General features: G+C 39.2%; 1 protein-coding gene across 3 annotated transcripts in view; it reads right to left on the bottom strand.

Annotated features, from left to right (window-relative positions):
- Positions 1 to 24,565, bottom strand: part of Npr3 (natriuretic peptide receptor 3) — a 78,084-nt gene that overhangs the window by 15,140 nt on the left and 38,379 nt on the right. For all 3 annotated transcript variants that reach the window (XM_004848655.3, XM_004848656.3, XM_087189271.1), the window contains exon 4: positions 747 to 882. In XM_004848655.3, coding sequence (XP_004848712.1) covers positions 747 to 882 — 136 coding nt within the window. The remainder of the gene's footprint in view (positions 1 to 746; positions 883 to 24,565) is intronic.

The following is a 24,565-nucleotide window of genomic DNA, read 5'->3' as shown; positions in this document are numbered from 1 at the left end:
CTTTAATTTTCTGCCCAAGAATAGTCTTACTAGGCATGGTGGCACATGGCTGTAATCCTAGCATTTGGGAGGCTGAGGCAGGAGGATCATCAGGAGTTTGAGGCCAGCCTGAACTACACAGTGAGTTCAAGGCCTCCCTAAAAAATATGATGGGATCCTGTCACCAAAAAAAAGTCTTAATCTCATATAATTTTTAAATGTCATCAGAGGTTGCTTGAACAATAAGATTATAGGTGTTTACTGATATTTGTCTTATACTTCTGTGTTCTTAAGAAAGCAACAACAAACATGCACCATTTTAAAAGGCAGTGAGAGCAAAGGGCCCAGCAGGACCTGCTAACCATCTTGAACCATCAGGTTTAATCATGCCAGCCGAAGACTTCTGAGCATCACAAAAACCAATATAGTCTGAACAAAGGGATGTGTATCTGGAATTAACATTTCCTTTAAAACCAGTCACAGATCTCTTCAGAAACTGATTGTTCTGTTGTGAATGAGGTTGTGTTAAATGTAAATTTAAGAACCACAGGGTTGTTAGCTGTATAATCAGAAGGAAATATTTCCTATTTTAGTGAAACTTTCCAAGCACATCTGCATGCATTTGGTCTTCATTTATTACCCACCCCTTAATAGTAGGAAAAGCAAGACACTAGAAAGCCCCCATAGCTTCAATAGACAGAAACAGAACCACAAACAAAACAGCTTAATCTGCTACAAGGCTGTCATCTTGTAGACTAGATCCCTACCTTCAAATGTCCTGTTCCAAGTACGCTGGATAATCTTCCCTCCATCCTTCTTGCTGTAACCAGCTCTAAGAACTTCATGTAAAGCCAGGACATAGAGGACGATGGCATCATGGAATCCTTCAACAAACATGTTCACCTGAAAAGGAAACCCCAGTTGGGTGAATCCGAACACCAAAACAATCATGTTCATGAGTCAGAGAAGCAAGCACAAAGGTTCACAAGTGAGACTGGAAGTCTGAGAGGGCTGGCAGGGTGGGGCAAAAGGGCAACCAACAAGAATTATGTCATGGTTGCCTGGCAGTGGCTGAGTAAGGAAAACCTCTCCTCAGTTTGGGAAATTAGAGAGCACCTACCTCTGCCTTGAGGTCTTATCTATCTTGAACAGCCCCCATGATCTCTCCATGTCCTAAATGTGAAACATACTAAAAGAGGAGTAGGCATCCATTTATTCTCACTCAATGATTGTGAAGTGGCCATTAGCACACATGTGCTAAAAAAAAATGCAAAGAAAAATGGACACTGATTTCTGCCTGCCAACAGGGCCAGCATTTGTGTCCTCTCCACTGTCAGCAATAACATCTCAATCTCTCTTTCCACCCCTCTGCCAAGTTCCAAGGAAAGAAATAGAAAACAGACTTGGGCCTTTGGTGTATCCCAAAGTGTTCTGGCTCAAGTAAAGTAGCCCTGCCTTCCAGAAACTTATAGTTTCATTAACAGAAACATTGGCTGAGTGAACTTGGGAAAGTGGCTTAGTCACCTTGGCTTTGTTTTCTTCATCTGTACACTGACCATCAGACTAGAACCCATGTTAAGAGGTGGTTGCAAGAGTCATATAACACAGGGCCATATAGTGTTCAGTATGTCATCCTGGGCACACATCAACTATTCAACAAATACAAGCCAAATACCATTTTGACTATTTTATAGACTCTAACAATTGGTGCTGTGTTAAAGCTCTGTTCAGGATACAGAGAGAATACCAAAAAAAAGAGAAAGGAATCAATATTATGGGTTGAAGAGGGATAGGCAAGAGAGGCTTTAAACACAATGACAAAAGTTGAACTGAGTTTTGAAAATGAAGAGATGTCTTGCAGGTGAGGAGCCTGAGGGAAATACTTCAGGTGCAGTAAGTGAAGGCTCTGAATCATGGCACATCCCAATAGGCTGCTGTATTGAGAACTCCAAATGTTCTTCGAGGCTGGGGGCATGAGGGTTAAGCAGTGCTGAGCCACTGGGCAGAGAGGTAAGAAGACTCATGTCCTTTGGAACCAGAAGGCCATACTGTACTGAAGAGCTCAGGCTATCTCTAGTTGGCATTTGATCACTTTGCTCTACTTTATGACTAGATAATAAGCACCCTTTGATAAGTCCTAAAACCACAATTAAACACATTATAACCTCCATTGGGCATGAAATAACCAAATACAATCTTAAAACATTGAGATCTGCCATACTACTGCCCCCAACTCTGAGGAGCAGAGCCAACCCTAGAGCCAAGGAGGAGCCTGCCCGGCCACCATACAACCACCCCCAGTGCTGAGGAGCAGAGCTGTCCCCAGCACTGAGGAGGCACCTTCTGGGCAGCCATACCATCGACACCAGCGCCAGGGCAGAGCCACCCCCAGTGCCCAGAGGAGCCTTCGGGGCCACCATACCACTGCCCCCAGCACCAAGGAGGTGAGCCGCACAGGTGCCAGCAGTACACACTCCCTTCCCTCCCAACCCCCGCCCCATTGAAATGAGAAGACATGTAAACAAGTCTCAAAACCAGACTTCCAAATCATGTAAAGCAACCCCAAAGAGAAACGAGGTGGAACAATCTGATACTCAACCACCTGGACTGCCTGAACTGGCAACAAACAGCATCTGGAAAAAATGAAATCAGAAATAATTTCTCAGGGCTGGGGATTTAGCTCAGTGGATTCGCCGCCTGGTGCACAAGCAGAAGGACCCAAGTTCGTTCCCCAGTACTAAAAAAAAAGAAAGAAAAGAAATAATTTCTCAGATAACATCAGAGATTGTGTGCATAGTGCAAGACATGATTAATAAATCTAGAGCAGACACAGATTTAAAAAAATAGAGGAGCTGAGGAACATGATGGAATTCCAACATAGAAAACAAATGGAATTCATAAAACAGATGCAAACAGACTGAGTTGCCAGGAGCCCCTCCCCATCCAGCCTGTGCTAAGCACACCGGCAGGGCACAGAAGAGAGGTACCAAGTTGCTGGGAGCCCCACCCCATCCAGACCAGCCAGAAGGTGAGGACCATTTGCCACTGGCCTCACCCATGGCACCACTCCTTAGCCATGTGGGTACCTGGAGGATGCCCCCCCTCCTCTGGCTTCTTGGCTATGCTGCTACCTGGTTCCACACCAAACCACCATACTGGGTAAGTTGGAGGGATCATCACCTCCCATCGGAACATGGACTATCTTCAGGGGAAGGACAGCTGAAACCTGTAGTACAACCTTGCAGAGTTCAACCTTACAGGAGGACAGGCAGCTCAACTTGGGACTTACAGCCAGAAATCTGCCTGAATCTCACAGGTCTGCAATTGGCCTGCTAAGACACACTGAATTATATCTGCATACTGCTGCCCAAGTTGTCTGTTGTGACAGTAGAGACATACCCTGAAGGAGCCCCTTCATTTTCATTTTTATTTTTCCTCTTATTTTTTTTTCCTACTCTTTTCAAATTTTTATTTTTCTCTTCTGTTTTTCTTTCTTTCCTCTTGCCTTTCTCTCTCTCACACACTCACTTTCTTGCTGTCCCAGATTGTTATTCATCTCATTTTTTGTTCCTGTTCTGGCCCGAATTTGGATTTCTTGTTTATTTTTCTTTTATTCTTTTTTTCCTTCTCTTGCCTGTGTCCTCTGGCCTCACTGCTAACCTTCCCCTATCCTTCTACCTATCTATCCCTCTCTTCACAACTCCTTCTAACTCCCCATCCCAAAAGGCAAAGTTGCTATATTGAAGAGTTTATTCACTATAAACATATGTTTGGTAGGTCCTCAATTTTGATTTAATTCACACAGTTAAAGGTGACAGATTAATAACTTTCAGAAATTGTCATTTTCTAAGATGTACTTGATGCTAGAGTGTTGCTGATTGTATCACTTGGGCTAAGGTGTTGTGATTGATCTAGTAAGTGGTCCTTCCTGGTATAATGAAAATGAGATACCCTCAGAGTCATTAGCAACTCAAAACCTAAAGACCAGCTATATCTGAAAGACACCTCTGAGAAGCAATCATTCCATAAAGGTCCTAATTACAAGCAAGGAAGATACTTACATTAAGCAATATGGAGGTATCAACCCAGGAATTAAACCAAGGACAATACCAAAAACAAAAATGGGAAGACATTTAAGCAAGGCACAAACTCAGACTTCCACCCCAACAAGGGTAAATTCTGGGGTTCACAAGGTGGAAAAGTCTGATAATCAACCACCTGGACACCCTGAACTGATAGCACAGGAAGTAAAAAAAACATGAATGAGGCTCTAGAAAATTCAAAGCAGAAACAATCTCCCAGATAACTACAGAGATGGTAAGCAGAGTGAAAGACATGATTAGAGGCTCTAGGACAGAAACAGATAAAACAATAGATGATCTCAGAAACATGCTAGAAGCCATGAAGGCCCAGCATAAGAAAGAAATGGAAAACATGATCACCAAACATAAGAAAGAAATGGAATCCATGAAAGAGATACAAACACATATTGAGGCGATTAAAAACTCCATTGAAAGTATGCAGAGCAGATTAAGGGAATGTGAAGATAGAATATCAGATATAGAAGACAGGATTGTGGGTAAGGACCATGAAAACAGATATCTCTTAAAAATAGTAAGGGACCACAAAAAATTAATCCAGCAGCTGCTAGATGATGCAAAGAAGAATAACATAAGACTGATAGGGGTCCACAAATAAACAGGAGAAAGTACAATTGACATTAAAAAACTGTTTACAGAAGTAATAGTTGAAAACTTCCCAGACAGAGGCAGAGAATGAGACATACAGATAAGTGAGGCATATAGAACTCCAACTAGCCACAATCAAAAAAAAAAAATCTACACCTAGACATATAATAATCAAGATCCCAGAAACCCAACAGAAGAACAAAATCCTACAAGCAGTAAGAGAAAAGAAACAAATCACATACAAAGGAAACTCCAACAGAATCACAGCAGACTTCTCAACACAAACTCTCAAGTCAAGGAGAGGCTAGAGTGAAGTATTTCAAGCCCTTAAAAAAAATAACTTCCAAGCTACACTGTTGTATCCTGCAAAATTATCTTTCGAAATTGATGGGGAAATTAGATACTTCCACAACAAAGAACACCTGAGAAATTTCATGAACACCAAACCAGCACTCCAAGCAATTCTAAACAATATCCTAGAAAAAGACAATGAAGCTCACAGTTCCATGAGGCCCAAAAGAAGGAAGCCACCTGGCAAGGTAAGAAACTAAAGGGAAAGGGGGGGAAATAACAAATAAAAGAGCCAACAAAAGTAAAACACCATGACAAGGATGAGTCAATATCTATCAATTATAACCATCAATGTTAAGGGCCTCAATTCACCAATTAAAAGAAACAGACTGGCAGAATGGATTAAGAAGGAAAATCCAATAATATATTGTATACAAGAAACACACCTAACTCAAAAAGAAATTCATAGACTGAAAGTAAAAGGATGGAAAACAGTTCTCCACACAATAGGAACCCAGAAAAAAGCAGGGTTAGCAAACTTATTTGCAGACAAAGTAGATTTCAAACCAAAACTAATTAAGAGAGACAAAGATGGTCACTACATCCTTGTGAAGGGAACAATCCAAGACAAAGAGATGGTAATCCTAAATATATATGCACCAAATACAAATGCCCCCAACAATACAAAACAAATATTAATGGACATGAAAAACCAAATAAGCACTAAAACAATTGCAGTGGGAGACCTTGATACCTCACTATCACAAATAGACAGAACATCTAGACAAAAAATTAACAACAAAATTCTAGAACTGCACCAAGCTATTGAACAATGGACTTAACAGATGTTTACACAGTGTTCCCTGTCACAAAATTAGAATACACATTCTTTTCAGCTGCGCACAGGTCATTCTCCAAAATAGACCACGTGCTAGCTCATAGTACATGTCTAAGTAAATGTAAAAGGACTAAAGTTAACCCTTGTATATTATCAGACCATAGTCCAATAAAATTGGAGATCAATAACATAAGAAACCGCAAAACCCCCACAAACACATGGAAACTGAATAACACCCTCCTGAACAACCAATGGGTCACAGAGGAAATTAAAGAAGAAATTATATAGTTTCTACAAGTAAATGATAATCCCAGTACAACACACAGGAATCTATGGGACACAATGAAAGCAGTTTTACGCAGGAAATTCATAGCAGTGAATGCCCATATTAGGAAAATAGAGAGAACTCAAATAAATAATCTAAGGCAGAGCCTCAAGCTCCTAGAAAAAGAAGAGCATAATAAACTCAAAGCTCATACAAGACAGGAAATTATAAAGCTCAGAGAAGAAATCAATGCAATGGAGACTAAGAGAATGATACAAAAAATCAATGAATCAAAGAGTTGGTTTTGTGAAAGAATAAATAAAATCAATAAACCTTTAGCCAAACTTATCAAAAAAGGAAAGAAAAGGCTCCAATCCATGCCTTTAAGAATGAAAAAGGTAGGGCCAGGGATTTAGCTCAGTGGTTCCGTTGCGCACGAGGACCCGAGTTCAATCCCTGGTACCGAAAAAAAAAAAAAAAAAAAGAATGAAAAAGGTGAAGTCATAACAGGTCCAGCAGAAATCCACAGGATCACCAATACCTACTTCGAGAACCTGTACTCTAATAAAATGGAAAACACAGAAGAAATAGATAGATGCCTAGATACATATGAATTGCCCAAGTTAAATGAAGAAGATAAAGAAATTCTAACACCCTGATTACAATGAGTGAAATTGAAAATGTAATAATAAAAGTTTACCAACAAAGAGAAGCCCAGGTCCTGATGGCTTCACTGCTGAATTCTACAAGACATTAAAGAAGAACTATCACCATTACTCTTTAAACTCATCAAGGAAATTGAAAGTGAAGCAAGGCTTCCAAATTCTTTCCTGGAAGTAAGTGTTACTTTGATTCCAAAACCAGGGAAAGACCCAACCCAAAAAGAGAACTAAAGACCAATCTCCCTAATGAACATAGATGCAAAAATCCTCAACAAGATACTGGCAAACAGACTACAGAGGGTCATCAAGAAGATCATACACCCTGACCAAGTCGGATTTATCCCAGGGATGCAAGGATGGATCAACATACATAAATCAATAAATGTAATACACTCTATTAACAGAGCCAAGGACTAAAACAATATGATCATCTCAAGAGATGCAGAAAAAGCATTCCATAAAATTCAGCACCCATTCATGATAAAAATCCTGTGGAAGATTGGAATAGAAGGTCTTTATCTCCACCTGATTAAGGCTATCTATGAAAAACCAACAGCCAACATCATACTAAATGGTCAAAAATTGAAAACTTTCAGGCTAAAATCAGGAACAAAACAAGGATGCCCACTATCACCACTCCTGTTCAATATAGTTTTGGAAACATTAGCCACAGCAATTAGAAAAGAGAAAGAACTAAAAGGAATAAAGATAGGAAAGGAAGAAGTGAAACTGTCATTATTTGCTGACGATATGATACTTTACATAGAAGACCCAAAAAACTCTTCCAAAAGATTTCTAGACTTACTTGACAGATTCAGTAGAGTACCTGGATACAAGGTCAACACTTAAAAAACAATGGCCTTTTTATACACAAATAACAGACTCACTGAGAGAAAAATTAGGGAAACAATTCCTTTTGCAATAGCATCCAAAAAAGTGAAATAGCTAGGACTCAGTCTAACAAAGGAAGCAAAAGACCTCTACACTGAAAACTACAGCACTCTGCAAACAGAGATCGAAGAGGATATGAGAAAATGGAAAGACATCCCTTGCTCCTGGGTAGGAAGAACCAATGTAGTGAAAATGACCATACTTCTAAAACCACTATATAGATTTAATGCAATGCCAATTAAAATTCCAATAATATACTTCACAAAACTAGAAAAAACAATCCAAAAATTCACTTGGAACCAGAAGAGACCTAGGATAGCAAAAGCAATTCTAGGTAACAGAGACATGGCAGAGGGGAATCACAATCCCCAACTTGAAACTATACTACAAAGCTACTGTGATAAAAACAGCGTGGTACTGGCAAAGAAACAGACCCAAGGATCAGTGGAATAGATTAGAAGAGGCAGAAACAACTCAAGACAAACTCAGCCACCTCATCTTTGACAAAGGAGCCAACCACGATCATTGGAGGAAGGATAGCCTATTTAATAAATGGTGCTGGAAAAACTGGATTTCAACCTGCCAAAGATTAAAACTAGACCCATACCTATCACCATGTACGAAACTAAGATCGAAGTGGATTAAAGATCTAAATATCAAAACAGAAACACTAAATGTGCTGGAAGATAAGTTAGGTGGAACTCTTGAAGACACTGGCATAGGAAAAGACTTCATGAACAAAACCTCAGTAGCATGGGAACTAGCACAAAGAATCAACAACTGGGATCTTATCTTAGTAAAAAGCTTCTGCACTGCAAAAGAAACCATCAACAGAGCTTAGAGACAACTTACAATGTGGGAAAAAAATTTTAGCAACTGTACCTCAGACAAAGGACTACTATCTAGAATATATAAAGAACTGGAAAAAACCAGACCCCCCCCCAAATTCAAAGACCCAATTCAAAAATGGACATCTGAAGTGAACAGACATTTCTCAGACAAAGAAGAAAAAGAAGCAAATAAATATATGAAAAAATGTTCAACATCACTAGCCGTTCAACATCACTAGCCATTCAACAGATGCAGATGAAAACAGAACTGAGATTCCACCTCACCCAAGAAAGAATGAATGCTATCATGAAATCAACCAATAACAAATGCTGGCAGTGGTGTGGGGAGAAAGGAACCCTTCTCCATTGTTGGTGGGAGTGCAGGCTGCTGCAACCACTGTGGAAATCAGTATGGAGATACCTCAAAGAACTAGGACTAGAGGTCCCATTTCACCCAGCTATTCCCCTGCTGGGTATCTTCCCAAAAGAATTAAAAGAATCGGACCACAGCGATATATGTGCACCCATGTTTATAGCGGCACAGTTTGTTATAGCTAAAGGTTGGAAGCAGCCCAAGTGCCCATCAACTGAAAAGTGGATAAAGAAGATGTGGTTTTTTTAATAAAATGGAGTACTACTCAGCTATAAAGAATGAGAAACTAGAGATATTTTTAGCTAAATGGATGCATATTGAGGCCATAATCTTATGTGAAATAAATAGGACACACGTGTAAATACCGAATAGTTTCTCTACTGTGAGAAACTGAAAGTGTAAATAAGAGTTAAAATGATTAAAATGAATAATTGATAATTTGAAATAGGTAGAAAAGGTCCAAAGGAGTAGGGGTGATGGGAGGGGAAGGGGAAAGGAAAGAAAGGAAAGGAAAAATTGTGAGAAAATAAAAAAATGGAAAGACTATGTAAATAGGGAATGGTGGAGGGGGTGAAGGGCACACAGGTAATGGGGAAAACATAAGAACCAAGATACATCAAGTGCAAGTAAAAGCACCCAATGATAAATGTAAATGTACTGTACACCTAAAATATACCAATAAAAGAATTTAAGAAATAAAAAAAAGAGATGCAAACAGATTTCCAGGACATTAAAAACACCACTGAAAGTATACACAGCAGAATCAGCCAATGTGAGGACAGAATTTCAGATATGGAAGATAAGATTGCAATTAGTGACCAGGAAAAGAAAAATTGCTTTAAAATTGTAAGGGACCATGAGAAATCAATCCAGCAGCTGCTAGATGATGCAAAGAGCAATGACATAAGACAGATTGGAGTCAAAGAAGAAACAGGAGAGAGTGCAGATGGCATAAAAACACTGTTCACAGAAGTGATGGTAGAAAACTTCCCAAGCAGGGGAAAAGAACTTGACATACAGATAAGTGAGGCATATAGGACTCCAACTAGCCTTGATCAAAAAAATCTACACAGAGGCATATAATTGTTAAGATTCCAGAAACCCAACAGAAGAACAAAGTTCTCCAAGCAGTCAGAGAAAAGAAACAGATCACATACAAAGGAAAGCCCATCAGATCACAGCAGACGTCTCAATACAAATGCTCAAGACAAGAAGAGCTTGGAGCAATGTATTCCAAGCCCCAAAGGAAAACAGCCTCCAACCCAGATTGATGTACCCTGCAAAACTATCTTTCAAAATTGATGGAGAAATAAGATACTTTCATGACAAAGAGCACCTGAGGAACTTCATGAATACCAAACCAGCACTCCAAAAAATTTTACACAATATCCTAGGAAAAGAAAAAGAGGTTCAGCACCCCAGAAAGCATAGCAGAACGAATCCATAAGGTACAACAAGAAAATACATACAAAGCGGGAGAATCTAACAAAAAGAAAAAGTCATGACAAGGATAAGTCAGTACATATCAGTTATAACCACGAATGTTAATGGTCTCAATTCACCAATGAAAAGAAATAGACTGGCAGAAGGGGTCAAGAAGCAAAATCCAACAATATGCTGCATACAAGAAACACACTTAATTCAAAAAGAACTGCATAGACTGAAAGTTAAAGGGTGGAAAACAATACTCCATGCAACAGGAACCCAAATAAAAGCAGGAGTAGCTGTTCTCTTTGCAGATCAAGTGGACTTCAAACCAACACAGATTAAGAGAGACAAAGAAGGACACTACATCCTTGTAAAGGGAACAATCCAAGAGGAAGAAATGACAATCATAAATATATATGCACCAAACACTAGTGCGCCCAACTATATAAAACAAATACTGACATGAAAAATCATATAAGCTAATGCAATAGTAATAGGGGACCTCAATACCCCACTGTCACAAATAGATAAATCAACTAGACAAAAAATAGTGAAATACTAGAACTCGATCAAACTCTTGAACAAATGAATTTAACAGATGTTTCCAGAGTGTTCCATCCCACAAAATCAGAATACACATTCTTTTCAGCTGCATATGGGTCATTCTCTAAAATAGACCACATACTTGCTCATAGAATATGTTTAAGTAAGTGTAAAGGAATTGAAGTTATCCCCTGTATATTGTCAGACCATAGTGTGATGAAATTGGAGATCAAGAGCAAAAGAAACCACAAGAATTTCATAAACACATGGAAACTGCACAACACACTTCTGAATAACCAATGGGTCATAGAGGAAATTAAAGTAGAAATCAGACAGTTCCTACAAATAAATGACAATGACAATACAACATATTAGCATCTATGGGATACAATGAAAGCAGTCTTACAAGGGAAATTCATAGCAGTGAACACTCACATTAGGAAAACAGAGCCAGCTCAATTACATACCCTGATGCTGAACCTCAAACTTCTAGAAAAAGAAGAGCAGGACAAACCCAAAGCCCACAGAAGGGAGGAAATTATAAAGCTCAGGGCAGAAATCAATGCAATGGAGACTGAGAGAACAATACAAAAAATCAATGAAGCCAAGAGTTAGTTCTTCAAAAGAATAAAAAAAATTGACAAACCCTTAGCCAACCTTATCAGAAAAAGGAAAGAAAAGGCCCAAGTCCATGCAATTAGGAATGAAAAGGGTGAAATTACAACAGACCCAGAAGAAATCCATAGGATCATCAATACCTATTTCGAGAACCCACACGCCAATAAGATGGAAAACACAGAAGAAATGGACAGATTCCTAAAGACATATGAATTGCTAATGTTGAACAAAGAAGACCTAAAAATTTTTAAAAACCCAATATCAATCAATGAAATTGAAAATGTAATTAAAACTTACCAGCTAAGAAAAGTCTGGGTCTCAATGGCTTCACTGCTGAATTCTACAAGTAATTTAGAGAGGAACTACTGCCACTAATTTTTAAAGTCTTCAATGAAATTGAAAAGGAAGCAATCCTCCTGAATTTATTCCTGGAAGCAAGCATCACCTTGACCTCCAAAGCAGAGAAAGACCCCACCAAAAAAGAGAAATATAAGCCAATCTCACTAATGATCATGGATGCAAAATTTCTTAATAAGATACTGGCAAATAGAATGCAGAAGATGATCAAGAAGATCACACACCCTGACCAAGTGGAATTCATCCCAAGGATGCAAGGATGGTTCAACATACCCAAATCAATCAATGTAATACACTATATCAATAGAGCCAAGGACAAAAACCATATGATCTTCTCAATAGAGGCAGAAAAGGCATTTGACAAAATTATGATAAAGACCCTAAAAAAATTGGAATAGATGGTCTCTACCTCAATCTGATAAAAACCATCTATGAAAAATCAATAGCCAATATCATACTAAATGGTCAAAAATTGAAATTCTTCACATTAAAATCAGGAACAAGACAAGGATGTCCACTATCACCACTCCTGTTCAATATAGTTTTGGAAACATTAGCCACAGCAATTAGACAAGAGAAAGAAAGAAAAGGAATAAAGATAGGAAATGAAGAAGTCAATTTGTCATTATTTGCAGATGACATGATACTCTATATAGAAGACTCCAAAGAACTCCACCAGAAGTCTTCTAGACTTAATAACCAAATTCAGTAAAGTAGCTGGATACCAGGTCAACACACAAAAATCAATAGCTTTCCTCTACACAAACAACAGACTCACTGAGAGAGAAATAGGGGAACAATTCCTTTCAAACAGCATCCAAAAAACTGAAATACCTAGGAATCAACCTAACAAAAGAAATCAGGGCATCTTCTCTGAAAACTACAGCACTCTGAAAAGAGAGATTGAAGACGATATCAGAAAATGGAAAGACATCCCTTGCTCCTGGGTAGGAAGAATAAACATAGTCAAGATAGCCATACTTCCAAAACTGCTATATAGATTTGATGCAATCCCAATTGAAATTTCAGGAGCATACTTCACAGATCTTGAGAAAACAATCCAAAAGTTCATTTGGAACAAGAAAAGACCAAGAATAGCAAAAGAAATTCTAAGCAACAGAGACATGGCAGAGGGGAATCACAATCCCCAACTTGAAACTATACTACAAAGCTACTGTGATAAAAACAGCATGGTTCTGGCAAAGACACAGACCTGAGAACCAGTGGAACAGAGTAGGAGAGGCAGAAACAACTCCAAACACACTCAGCCACCTCATCTTCAACAAAGGAGCCAAACACCCTTACTGGAGGAAAGATAGCCTCTTTAATAAATGGTGCTAGAATAATTGGGTTTCAACTTACCAAAGATTAAAACTAGACCTATATCTCTCACCATGCACTAAACTAAAATCAAAATGGATTCAAGATCTAAATATTAAAACAGAAACACTGAACTGGCTGGAACAGAGGTTAGGTAGAACTCTTGAAGACATTGGTGTAGGAAAAGATTTTATGAACAAACTGCAGTTGCCCATGAACTAGCACAATCAATAGGTGGGATCTTTTCTTATTAAAAAGCTTCTACACAGCAAGAGAAACCACCAACAGTGTGAAGAGACAACCCACAATGTGGGAAAAAATTTTCACCAGCTGTCCCTCAGACAAAGGTCTACTATCTAGAATCTATAAAGAACTTTAAAAAAATCAAACCTCCCAAATTTAAAGATCCAATCCAAAAATGGGCATCTGAAATGAACAGACATTTCTCAGACAAAGAAGCAGGAATAGCAAATAAACTATTTGCTTTCATATAAAGCAATATGAAAAAATGTTCAACATCACTGGTCTTTTAAGAGATGCAAATGAAAACAACACTGAAATTCCACCTCACCCCAGAAAGAATGGCTGCTATCATGAAATCCACCAATAACAAATGCTGGTAGGGCTGTGGGGAAAGAGGAACACTGCTCCACTGCTGGTGAGAGTGTCAACTGGTGCAACCATTGTGGAAATCAGTATGGAGATACCTCAAAGAACTAGGACTGGAAGTCTCATTTGACCCAGCTATTCCACTGCTGGGTATTTTCCCAAAAGAATTAAAAGAATCATACCGCAGTGATACATATACACCCATGTTCATTGCAGCACAATTTGTAATAGCTAAAAGTTGGAAGCAGCCCAATTGCCCATCAACTGGAGACTGGATAAAGAAAATGTGGTTTTTGTATAAAATGGAGTATTACTCAGCCATAAAAAATGAGAAATTAAATACATTTATAGCTAAATGGATGCACTTTGAGGAGATACTCTTAAGTGAAATAAATGGGACATACGTGTAAATAGTGAATAGTTTCTCTAGTGTGAGAAATTGAAAGTGTAAATAAGGACTAAAAGGTATAATAGACAATGTGAAATAGGAAGAAAGGGGGCAAAGTATAAGAGGAAGTGGGAGGGGTAGGGGAATGGAAAGTAGGGAATGGAATTAATATGAGAAAATGAAAAAATGGAAACAAAGTCTCTGTAAATAAGGAGGGATGGAGAGGTTGAAGGGAGGGCAGGGGAAGGGGGAAAAATAAGAACCAAGAGAGATTATGTAAAGGTGCAAATTTCCAATGATAAATGTCATTATATTGTATATCTAAAATGTATCAATAAAATTAATTTTTAAAAAACATTGAGTAATTTACCATCTCTGTATAAAAAATACAGAAACAATTCCACACCTTCTTATGTCAGGGCACAGATGCCAAGGCAGCAGAATGAACTGGGCATTGCCTGGGGGACCATCATGAGTCTCTAGTGTAAGGCATGACCTGTGCCCTTCTTCGAAATGCACCCTGTCTACAGAGCCACAGTTAACCTATGTTGCCTGGTTCAAATCCCAGCTCACAGAAAGCATGGCACACCACTGGTGTCACCAGGCCTGGACTCACCCCTAAGGATAGTGGGTCCTGATCCTGTTACAGAAGCAAATGTTTCAGATTTGCCAAAGCCCAGTGCTGAAAAACAGGTTAGAGTAATGGCTAAAGAACCAATCCTCCTTATTAGCCCTGCCATTTCCTAGCTATGTTTCTGTACCATTTGAGCCTCAGTTTCCCCAGCTGGAAAATGAGAAAAAGCTACTTCTTTGGTACATATTTCACTGGTGGCAGTCAGATTTAAATGACTTGATGAATCTAAAAGACTTCTATCAGTATCCAATAGAATCTTCATTCACCTGTTTAACTGTCTAGTGGTAGCGAATTGTACATGTAAAGATCCTGCTTAGCTTTAGATTCCTAACAGCAGCATTCAGAAAGTAAGTGACTTACTCACAGATATAACATATCATGTTGGCCCATTTTACACTTGATGAATACTAAGGCTCCTCATTTCTGCTCTGATGCCCAGGCAGATCTCTTACTTCCACAATGTGAAGATCTTCATTCAGCACATGATGGGTGCCACCCAAGCTGGTGAATCCTGCTGACCCTCAAGGAGAGGCGGAGGGTGGGAAAAAGTCCTGCTTCACAGGAGAACTCAGAGTTAGTGGGCTGGATCCACAGCTCAGTCCCAGACCTGACATAGTACTTAATCTCTCCAGTCTTCAATTTCCTCATCTGTTAGGTAGAGGTTGAGAACCAACTCCCATTATAGAATTTTTCTGGGATTTAAATGAAGTACTGCACATAAAAGGCCTAAGACAGTTCCTGAAACCAGAAAAGCACCTGGTAGAAGTTGGCTCTTACTCTTCGCTGTCAATCTTAAGTCTCAGAGTCATTATTTTCTTAGGCAAAGAATGTTGTAGAAATAACATCTACTACTCAAGCATAATTTTCTGCCATGTTAATTCAGTTTTCCCAAGGAATATGATATTTTCACCTAGGCCATGAAGTCATCATAGTGAATTTTAATAAGTAGATTTTAGTTTATAATTCTCAAGCCACAATGATGTTTTTTCCAAAGCTCTATCTTCACACTGATAATTGTGATAACTGTGCAGAAACTGCCTTGTTACAGAAAGAAGTCACAGAATCACAAAGTTGTGGAGTAAGGAAGGTGTAAGTGCCTTAGAAAAACTCTAGTTTAATCCCTGCCATACTTAGAGACCAAAGTGACACCTTCCTCAGTCTTCCTGCATCCTGTGCTTCGGTGTTGTGTTCTCTAAGCCCCTTGTTCACGGGGCACTTAGGATATCCCTGCTAAAATTATTGATTTAACCCATCCACCTCTCTTCTTTTGCCTCTTTTCCCCTTCTCAAAAATCCTGACCCAGTCACCTGAAGCAGTGAATATCCACATCAGCGCCACCCCATCTGGAACTTCCCCTTCCCTTCTCTTCAGTATGTCTTCTACAATCCAGGATGGAAAGAATGATTCTGACCAAGAAGGATGAACTAGGACTACTTTGTTCTAACAGGTACCATGATAGGCAAGAATAATTGGCTTTAAACACATCCCCAGGTCTGAAACTCATTCCATCTTGATTTGCAAATGGATCACAACATTTATCTTCTTTTCTCTCAAAGTAGCTGAGTGTCTCCCTTTCTTGCCAAAATTAGCAGGACAGCTGCTGACCCTGATGAGACTCACTGCCACCACTCTGCTGTGGAGGAGGTTTCAACACCTACCTCATAGGATCTCAGGCCAGAAGCAAAGCCTTAGGGAGCATCTGGAGGAGAACATTTGCACATCCACACGTGTTTTTTAATAGGAGGAAAGCCCGTTAGCACGTTATAGACTGGAAAACTGGAAGTGCAAATTAAGGGGGAGAAAATGAGGAAGGAAAAAACAGTATTAAGTTGTCTCAGGAGCACTTTCCACTGGACCTCCAAGCTGAAAGAATCCAGGTCATTTAGTCTGTCCCTTTGCTTCTGGACTCAACAGCTCCTGAACCTCAAAGTCCTGACTGACACAGATTGTGATGTTTTAACCAATCACAGAAAACAGAGTCCCCAAATCTAAGAAACTTGTTCAGTATTTAGTATCCTTTCTAGCTAGAAAGTCCTTCCTTACCATCACTAGCCCTAAGTCTTAATTAAATTCCTAACTGCAGCCATTCTCCTGCTACATGCTAAACAAGCTGGATTAAAAGATAAAAGTTTACAATCTCCACCAGACAGCACCACAGCTCCACATGGGCACAGGGCTTGGCTGTGTTCATGGAAATCATGACAGGGACCCCCATAATGCCTTCCGCTCTGATAGCACATGCCAGTCACATCTCCTAATTCATTTTCATGGGGAAAAAAGGAATAGAACACGCGTTATTTTTTTTAACTAATCATAAAGAGTTGGCATGACATGATTCCTATCTATGACACTAAATAGCATCTTTCTCATTGCTCTCTGGGAAGGCAAATTCATGTTTAGATGAGATATCAGTGCTGGGTTCCAAATAACAAAGTAAAGAATGCTGCATGCCTGGGCTGTTGTGTAAAGTGAGAGCGACCTGTAAAATGGGGATCCCTGGATATCAGGGAGAGCCTGTAAAGCTTTCAGATAGACTACAGGAGGGAAGCTACCAAAGTTCAATGCAGGGCTAAACTGGCCACAAGATTCGCTTGTGGTATCTACATGAACTCAGGCACATCTCATGGTAGTTCTATTATCATTACACAAACCAATGGTTCTCAAAGTAAATGAGAGAAGCTGAGAAGGTTGAGCAGAATTTCTCAAGAGTCTTTTGATAAAGATGCCCTTTAGCCTCTCATTCAGTTGAAGGGCAGATGGGGATAAGCAAAATTTCAATGGAGAGGAGATAAGTGAAGAGATGAGTTTGTAACCTTCCCTTCCTCCTCCGTAGCTAACAAATGGCAGCAGAATCTTGTCCAGTGAGTAACAGGACCCTAAAAATGAACACTATCCAGCTCTCTTCGACAACTAGAGATTGCAAATAGCAAAAGTGGTCTGGGAATACTGTGTGCCACCCACACTTCGGGGAGGAGGAGGATCCTGACTTCAGAAAATCCATTCAGCCCCACCCAGAACTATGCTAATTTCAATCAGTGGGCTAATTTAGTACCACACACCCTTAATCCCAGCATCACACACACTAGATCCAATCAGCTCAGAAAAGCCTCACCTGTGAGTGCATGAGGCTTTGGGGGGACATCTAAATACAAGCCATAACAGTCATTATTTTCATTCAGTTTTCTTTTAAATCATAAAATTAAAAGTCTACAATTTAGGGGAGAGGTAGCACCTCCCACGTACCAAGAGAAATCACCTCCTCCTCAACAGCAAACAAGAGGATCTCACTCTTACGGACAGACATGCCAGTGTCAGCTCATCTATACTGCACCAGCCTTTGTGGAATTCAAACTGGGTCACCTGCTGACTTATTATAACTTGAGAGAAGTTAAACTGAACATCTTCACCCTTATCCTGGTTGAACTCTGAGAAAATGCAGAGTAAATAACTTACTGACAGTCAGGCAGCGGATCTCCACCCATGGCTATGTACTTGGCTAAAACTGCTATTTTGTTTGTCTAGCACATTTCTTTCTCCCCAACCTGAAGTTATGACTTACTTGGGATGAGAGTTTGTCCTAAATTCCCAAACAACAAGCTCCATCCTGACCTCAGCTGCATCCTTTTAGCAATAACCTGGACTATCAAATTAACTGAGATCTTACAGCCTAGAGAAGAGCTGCCTGCAGAGAGACGTTTTTCTCGCTCATAACCTAGAATAGAATGGCCTCTGAAAATCTCTCTTTGGATGATCATTACATAGAGTCATGACCCCTCATTTAGTTTCCATAATGACTGGATTGGCAGTGGAAGCTAAACACAGGACCTTGGCCTGGCACATGGAATCTATTAACATGAGAAGCCCCAGTAAGAAAAGCTACCCAGGGGCTCCTCGGGCAAGCCACAAAGAGGACTCCATGGGCTTCACTTTGGAACCTGGTGGACACAGAGCACAAGTAAAAAGAATGACATATAAATTCCCCAATGCTCACACAAGGAATTCAGGTATCTGATATATCTGTCCTTTGAATGCATCTCATATACGTCATTTACAGATGCTTCTCATCACCCATCACACTCAAAGGCTTAGCAGAGAAGCACATACATGGTGACAGTAATTGTCCCTGGCTTTTAGATGAGCAATTGAGTGATATTTGTCCTTGGCCTTGACACACCACCAGCATCTGGCCTCTATAAAGCTAGTGACACAACCCCCACATGACATGTGATGGCCTCTCTTTCCAGGATTCTGTGTCCTGCAAAGGAAGGACGTTGAGATGGGCAGAGACACAAGTCAAAAGCCAACAGGAAAAGGGCAGGTGCTGGCAGCAGGCACCCTAACATGCTTTACTAGGTAGTCATGAAAGTACAAGGGAAGAGAACAGGTCAAAGTGGAAAAGCCATCTCTGAACCACCCAGTTCCTTCATTCTTCTGCAAGTGCACTTAGTGCAAACTTGTATTGTTTCACTCATCAGTCTCTTTTGTACTTTTGTATGCACTGGTACCCTGACAATGCTCCTTGATGCACCAGCCATATCACAGAAACATTTGTTTCCCTAGGACCTGGCTAATACTAATGTTCTATAAGCTGGGGGGAGAGATCGAAAGGGTTGCTACAGCTAAACTTAGAATAAGGATAGGGTTGTTAGTTTAGTTCAGTAGTAGAGTGATGCCTAGCATGAAGCCCTGGACTTGAGCCCTAGCACCACAATAAATAAATAAATAAATAAACAAACAAACAAACAAGGGTAAGCTATAAACCTTAACATGAACTTGTAGTCCCAACTACTCAGAAGACTGAGGCAGAAGGATTGCTTGAGGTAAGGAGTTTGAGGTTGGCCTGGACAATGCAGAAAGACCTCTACTGTGACTGTTAAGCTTTATTTGTAAATTTGATTGGCTTGAGAGATGCATAGAGAATTGGGAAAATACACTTTTGGATGTGTCTGAGTGAGTGATGAGCCATGACCTTGAAATCTATATGTGATCCCTGGCCCCTTCTTCTCTGATGGTGCTCCCCTGCTCTGTTTCCCAGTTACCATGAACTAAGCAGCTTTACTTCACCATACCCTTCCACCATGATGCTTCTGACTTAGAGCCAGCCAACCATGGACTGAATCCTCTGAAACCAGGAGTCAAATAAACCATTCCCTCCTTTAAGTTGTGGATATCAGATATTTGGTCACAGCAACAGAAATCCTGACAAATACACCCTCTCAGCAACAAAAAACAAAAAGATAAGTTGGTTCTGAGGACTTGAGAGATGCTCCATAATAAAATTAATAAAGTATATGTCTAGCCATTCAAAGCTCTTCTTTGCTCTTCACTGGCTGAGCCTGCTATAAAATTGGCTCAGGAATCACTAATAAGGGAAAGCCTTAAACACTAATACAGGGAAGCTTTTACTGAAACTAACAATATCAATCAGTAAATGAATGAACTCAACTTTTATTTGAGAAATCTTTTCCGTCAAGTTTTCCACCAAACTACACTAACTAAAATACTCTCATATCTGTCATAAGAAACTCAATTTCCCACATTTGGACACTGTTTATGGAAGAAGTTAAAGAATTACTGTTAATTTATGAGTGTGATAACAGTATTTGAAAAGAGATTTCTAGTAATGACAAAGTACTTTTTACCAGATTAACTGTCAATTAACAATTCTTTACTCTGGACACATTTTTTAAAGAACTATTTGAAAAACTGGAAAGTAACCAAAATCAGACAGTAGCTGGAGAAGATTTAACCCATGAAAAAGAAGCTACATTGCATGGTACTAAATTTACATGGCTTTTCCCCAAAGGGATATCCCTGGTCCAAAAGGCATCAGGCAGCTGGAACTCAAGCTGGAAATCATAAGATTTTTGAGCCAATATTGAGAGCATGAATTTAGGGAGTAATCCTGAGAAAAGGAGAGCCCTAGAAAAGGGAGCACTCAAATATATCTATAAATCTCTCTAATATATCATCCATAATGATCATTATAATATTTAAAAGTACTAGACAGGTAGGGCCAAGGAAGTGACTTATAATTTTTAAAAAGACTAGAAAGTAATCCTAATATGATCCAAATGTTGGAATTAGCAGATAAGTACTTTGAAGCAGCTATTATAAAGATGTTTAACAATTTAAAGGAAAGATGGCCAGAAAGATTGAACAGATGGGTAATTTCAGCAGGGCAATGGAAGCTATAAGAAAGAACAAGTGGAAATTCTAGAAGTTAATAATGCAATCCTCCTGCCTCAGCCTCTCACATAGCTGGGATTACATGCACACCACACCCAACTAATAACTCAATTTTTAAATGGGCAAAAGACTATACAAGACAGGTCATAAAAGTAAAGTAGCCAACAAGCACATGAATAGAAGCTCTAAATCACTAGTTATCGGTGAAATACAATTTAAATCCACAACCATTTTATGTCCACTAGATTAGCTAAAATTAAAAAGCTATCAGCAACAATTGTAGATGAGGTTGTGGAATAACTGTAACTCCCATACATTGCCAGTGGGAATGTGAAATGGTATTACTTTGGCAATTTCTTACAAAGTTAAGCATGCATTTACTCTATGACCTAGCAATTCCATTCCTAGCTATTTACTCAACAGATATTAAAACATATATCCACAAAAAGACTTATACAAGAATGCTCATTGCAAATTTAGTCATAATAGTCCCAAATTATAGATATATCTATATATAGATATACAGATATCTACAGAGGAATAAACAAGCTGGTATATTTAAACAATGGAATCTTACTCAGCAACTTCTAAAAAGGAAGAAAAATGAACTACAAAAATATGCAACATTATTTAAAAAATCTCAAAATCAGCACATGGAGTAAAAGCAGTCAGACTCAAAAGTACATAATATGTGATTTCATTAATGTAGTATATGCTCTACAAATACAAAAACTGGCAAAAAAAAAATTGGGGGCGTTTTTTGAGACAGGATCTTGCTACACAATTCAGGCTGGCCTTGAACTCACAGTGATTCTCCTGCCTCAACACCCAGAGTGCTGAGATTATTGGTGTGGCCCACCATGTCTGGCCTCATATGCATTCTTAACAGTCTAAAAGAATTACAAAATTGCAAAATTGTACAACTTGAAGGGAGTTTAGGATTTACATGGTCCAAAAAGTCTGTTGTGTACATGAAAAACTGAAGCAAACAGAGTTGTCTGATTCACCTAACATCATGCAGAGAGAATGATAGAAAGAAACTAAAACTGAAGTTGCCTGACTACAAACACTTTCACCATCAGTTAATGTATATATCAATCAAGGCACTCCCTAAACACCTAACTCACATCCACAGCACCAAGAACATCAGCATTTTCCAAATAGGGCTTATTTTGACTTCCCTTGCATGTGAAAGATTGCCAAGATATTAGCTGCATTCTAAGAAAGGCAGAGAATGAGGAAGTTCATTTAGCAAACACAATTTTTTAACTGCCAGGAAAACAGGATCAAAAGAAAAAAAGTAATATTGAATATTAGATTATTAAAGCTAGCTTTATAGTTTATTAAAAAATTGTACATTGGCATGAAGCCAGGGAGGGCTTAATCTCATGAAATCCACTGCTAATAAGGTCAGCTGTCATTATTTAAGGGCCTGCTGTAATGTTTTAAGCTGAAACACAGAATTTAAAGGAGAAAATATTCTAACAAGACTCTGTTCTCAAAGAATGGAAACATCAAAAAGGTCTGTGTCTTGCCACCTGCTGCGCAAGTGCAAGGACCGGAGTTCGATCCCCAGTACCAAAAAAAAAAGTCTGTGTCAAATATCACTATCATCTGATGCTAGGGGCATAATGGGTGTGTTAAGCTCATGGGAAGCTGGAAGTGGGAACCTGCTGCCCAGGAGAGAGGTTGGGGTCAGAGACAGAAAGTTGGGTGGTATCCACCTAGAGGTGATCATCCCATGTAGGTGAGTACATTCACTGCCCAGAAATAGTGTGTAGAGAGAAGAGGGCCAAGGGAAGAACCTTGGAAAACACTAATATTTGTGCAGAAAGAGCACCTCCCCTCTACCCACCCTGCAACAAGCAGCATGACAGAACAGAGATGTGCCAGTGGGGGTAGAACAGAGGAGGCTGTTCAAAGACTGGGAAGAGCCAGCTCTACATAGGACTTGAAAGCAGCCCCAGGCTGTCCCTGCCTGAGAATGCCACAACAACTGGGAGAGCAACATAGAGACAATCATGGTAAGGAGACTTGAGTTGGTTGCCAAGAAACATACAAAAGGTTGCTGACTGAAGACTGGCCCCAGCCCCTACATCCAGAGGTCAAAATCAGCCCTGAGCCCAGAACTAATCCTACTACACACTTGATGGGGTTACACAGCACAATTTAGGGCTCTGACTTGGATACTACCACAGAACTGTGGACACCAGAGGAGTATTTGTTTGTTTCATTTTCCTTTTTTTTTGTATAGTTGCTGGTTGGTTTATTTTTTTAGGTTGTTTAAGTTTTTACCTTCATTTTTGTTTTGTTCTACTCATCTTCTTTCTCTCTTTCCTCAACTATCTCTCTTGATTTTATGATATTTTCATGTGAGTGAATATTGTCTCTTGTCTTTCTGGTTCACTTCAATATTCTTTTGCTTTCTCTTTCATTCTTTCTCTCCTGCCCTCTTCAGTTTCCCAAAGCTTGGTTGATCATTCTTTGTCCTCTAAGCTTGTTTCTTCTATATTTCTTTTCATTTATCTATTTTGTTCCCTATCCCTCTTCAATCCCCCCCAATAAGGTAAAATCACTCCACTAAGGAGAAACTCATTGCATACAAATTCCTGGCTTGTGTTGAATTTTGTTATACAACAGTACATCTTGCTCCTATGGTTAAAGGTACCAAATTAATAGTTACCACAGTTTGTCAGTTTCTAGGCTGTGCTTGATGCTATTGTTATTGCTTATTGTACTACTTTAGCCAGGATGTCATACTTATTGTAATCAGTTGTTCTCCCTTGTATGACAACACTGTGATTGCCTGGGGTCATAACCATCACCACAGTCCAGTACCAAAGGACTAGGTGCTGAGTCAAATAGATAACAACTCTTCATCCTTAATAAATTGGGAAGGTAGGATCTTGGGACAGATACAAAGACCAAAAACCACTTACACCCAGAAGACATCTCTGAGGAATAGACATTTCCTAGGGAAATCTTGATACTAGTGATAAAACTATCATCTACCATAAGAAATTTACAAGCATCAACATAAAAAACAAAATAAAATTTTAAAAATAGAAAATGACAAGACACAGAGGCAAAATGCAACCCCAGATCTCCAGACCACCCAGGACAAATCCCAGGGGACAATGAGATAGAGGAAATCAGAAGCCACCCACCTGAATTTTCTGAAATGATAGCATCAGAAATAAAAACCAGATGAATTAGGCTATAGAGAAAATAATCTTTCAGGTAAAAACAGAAATGATGATCCAAATGAAGGATATGCTCAATGAATCTAGAGTAGACACAGATTTTTTTTTAAAGAGGAGCTTAGGAAAATGATGGAAACCATGAATGCCTAACATAGGAAAGAAATGGAATCCATGAAACAGATTCAAACAGATATCCACAAGAATAAAAATTCCATTGAAAGTATACACACCTGATTGAAGACAATGAGATAATGTCAGATCTAAAGACTGAATTGTGATTAGTGACCATGCAAAGAAATATATCTTAAAAATTGCAAGGGAACATGAAAAAATCAATCCAAAATCTGTAAGATGATGCAAAGAAGAATAACATTAGATTGACTGGAGTCAATGAGAAACCCAGAGACAGCACAAATGCCATAAAAAACCTGTTCCCAGAAGTAATGGCAGAAAACTTCC

This window comes from Heterocephalus glaber, unplaced genomic scaffold, assembly GCF_053883595.1.
Source record: "Heterocephalus glaber isolate CG9 unplaced genomic scaffold, H.glaber_assembly_v1.0 deba00001538, whole genome shotgun sequence".
In the NCBI taxonomy this organism is placed as follows: Eukaryota; Metazoa; Chordata; class Mammalia; order Rodentia; family Bathyergidae; genus Heterocephalus; species Heterocephalus glaber.
This window is presented reverse-complemented; position numbering and strand designations above follow the sequence as displayed.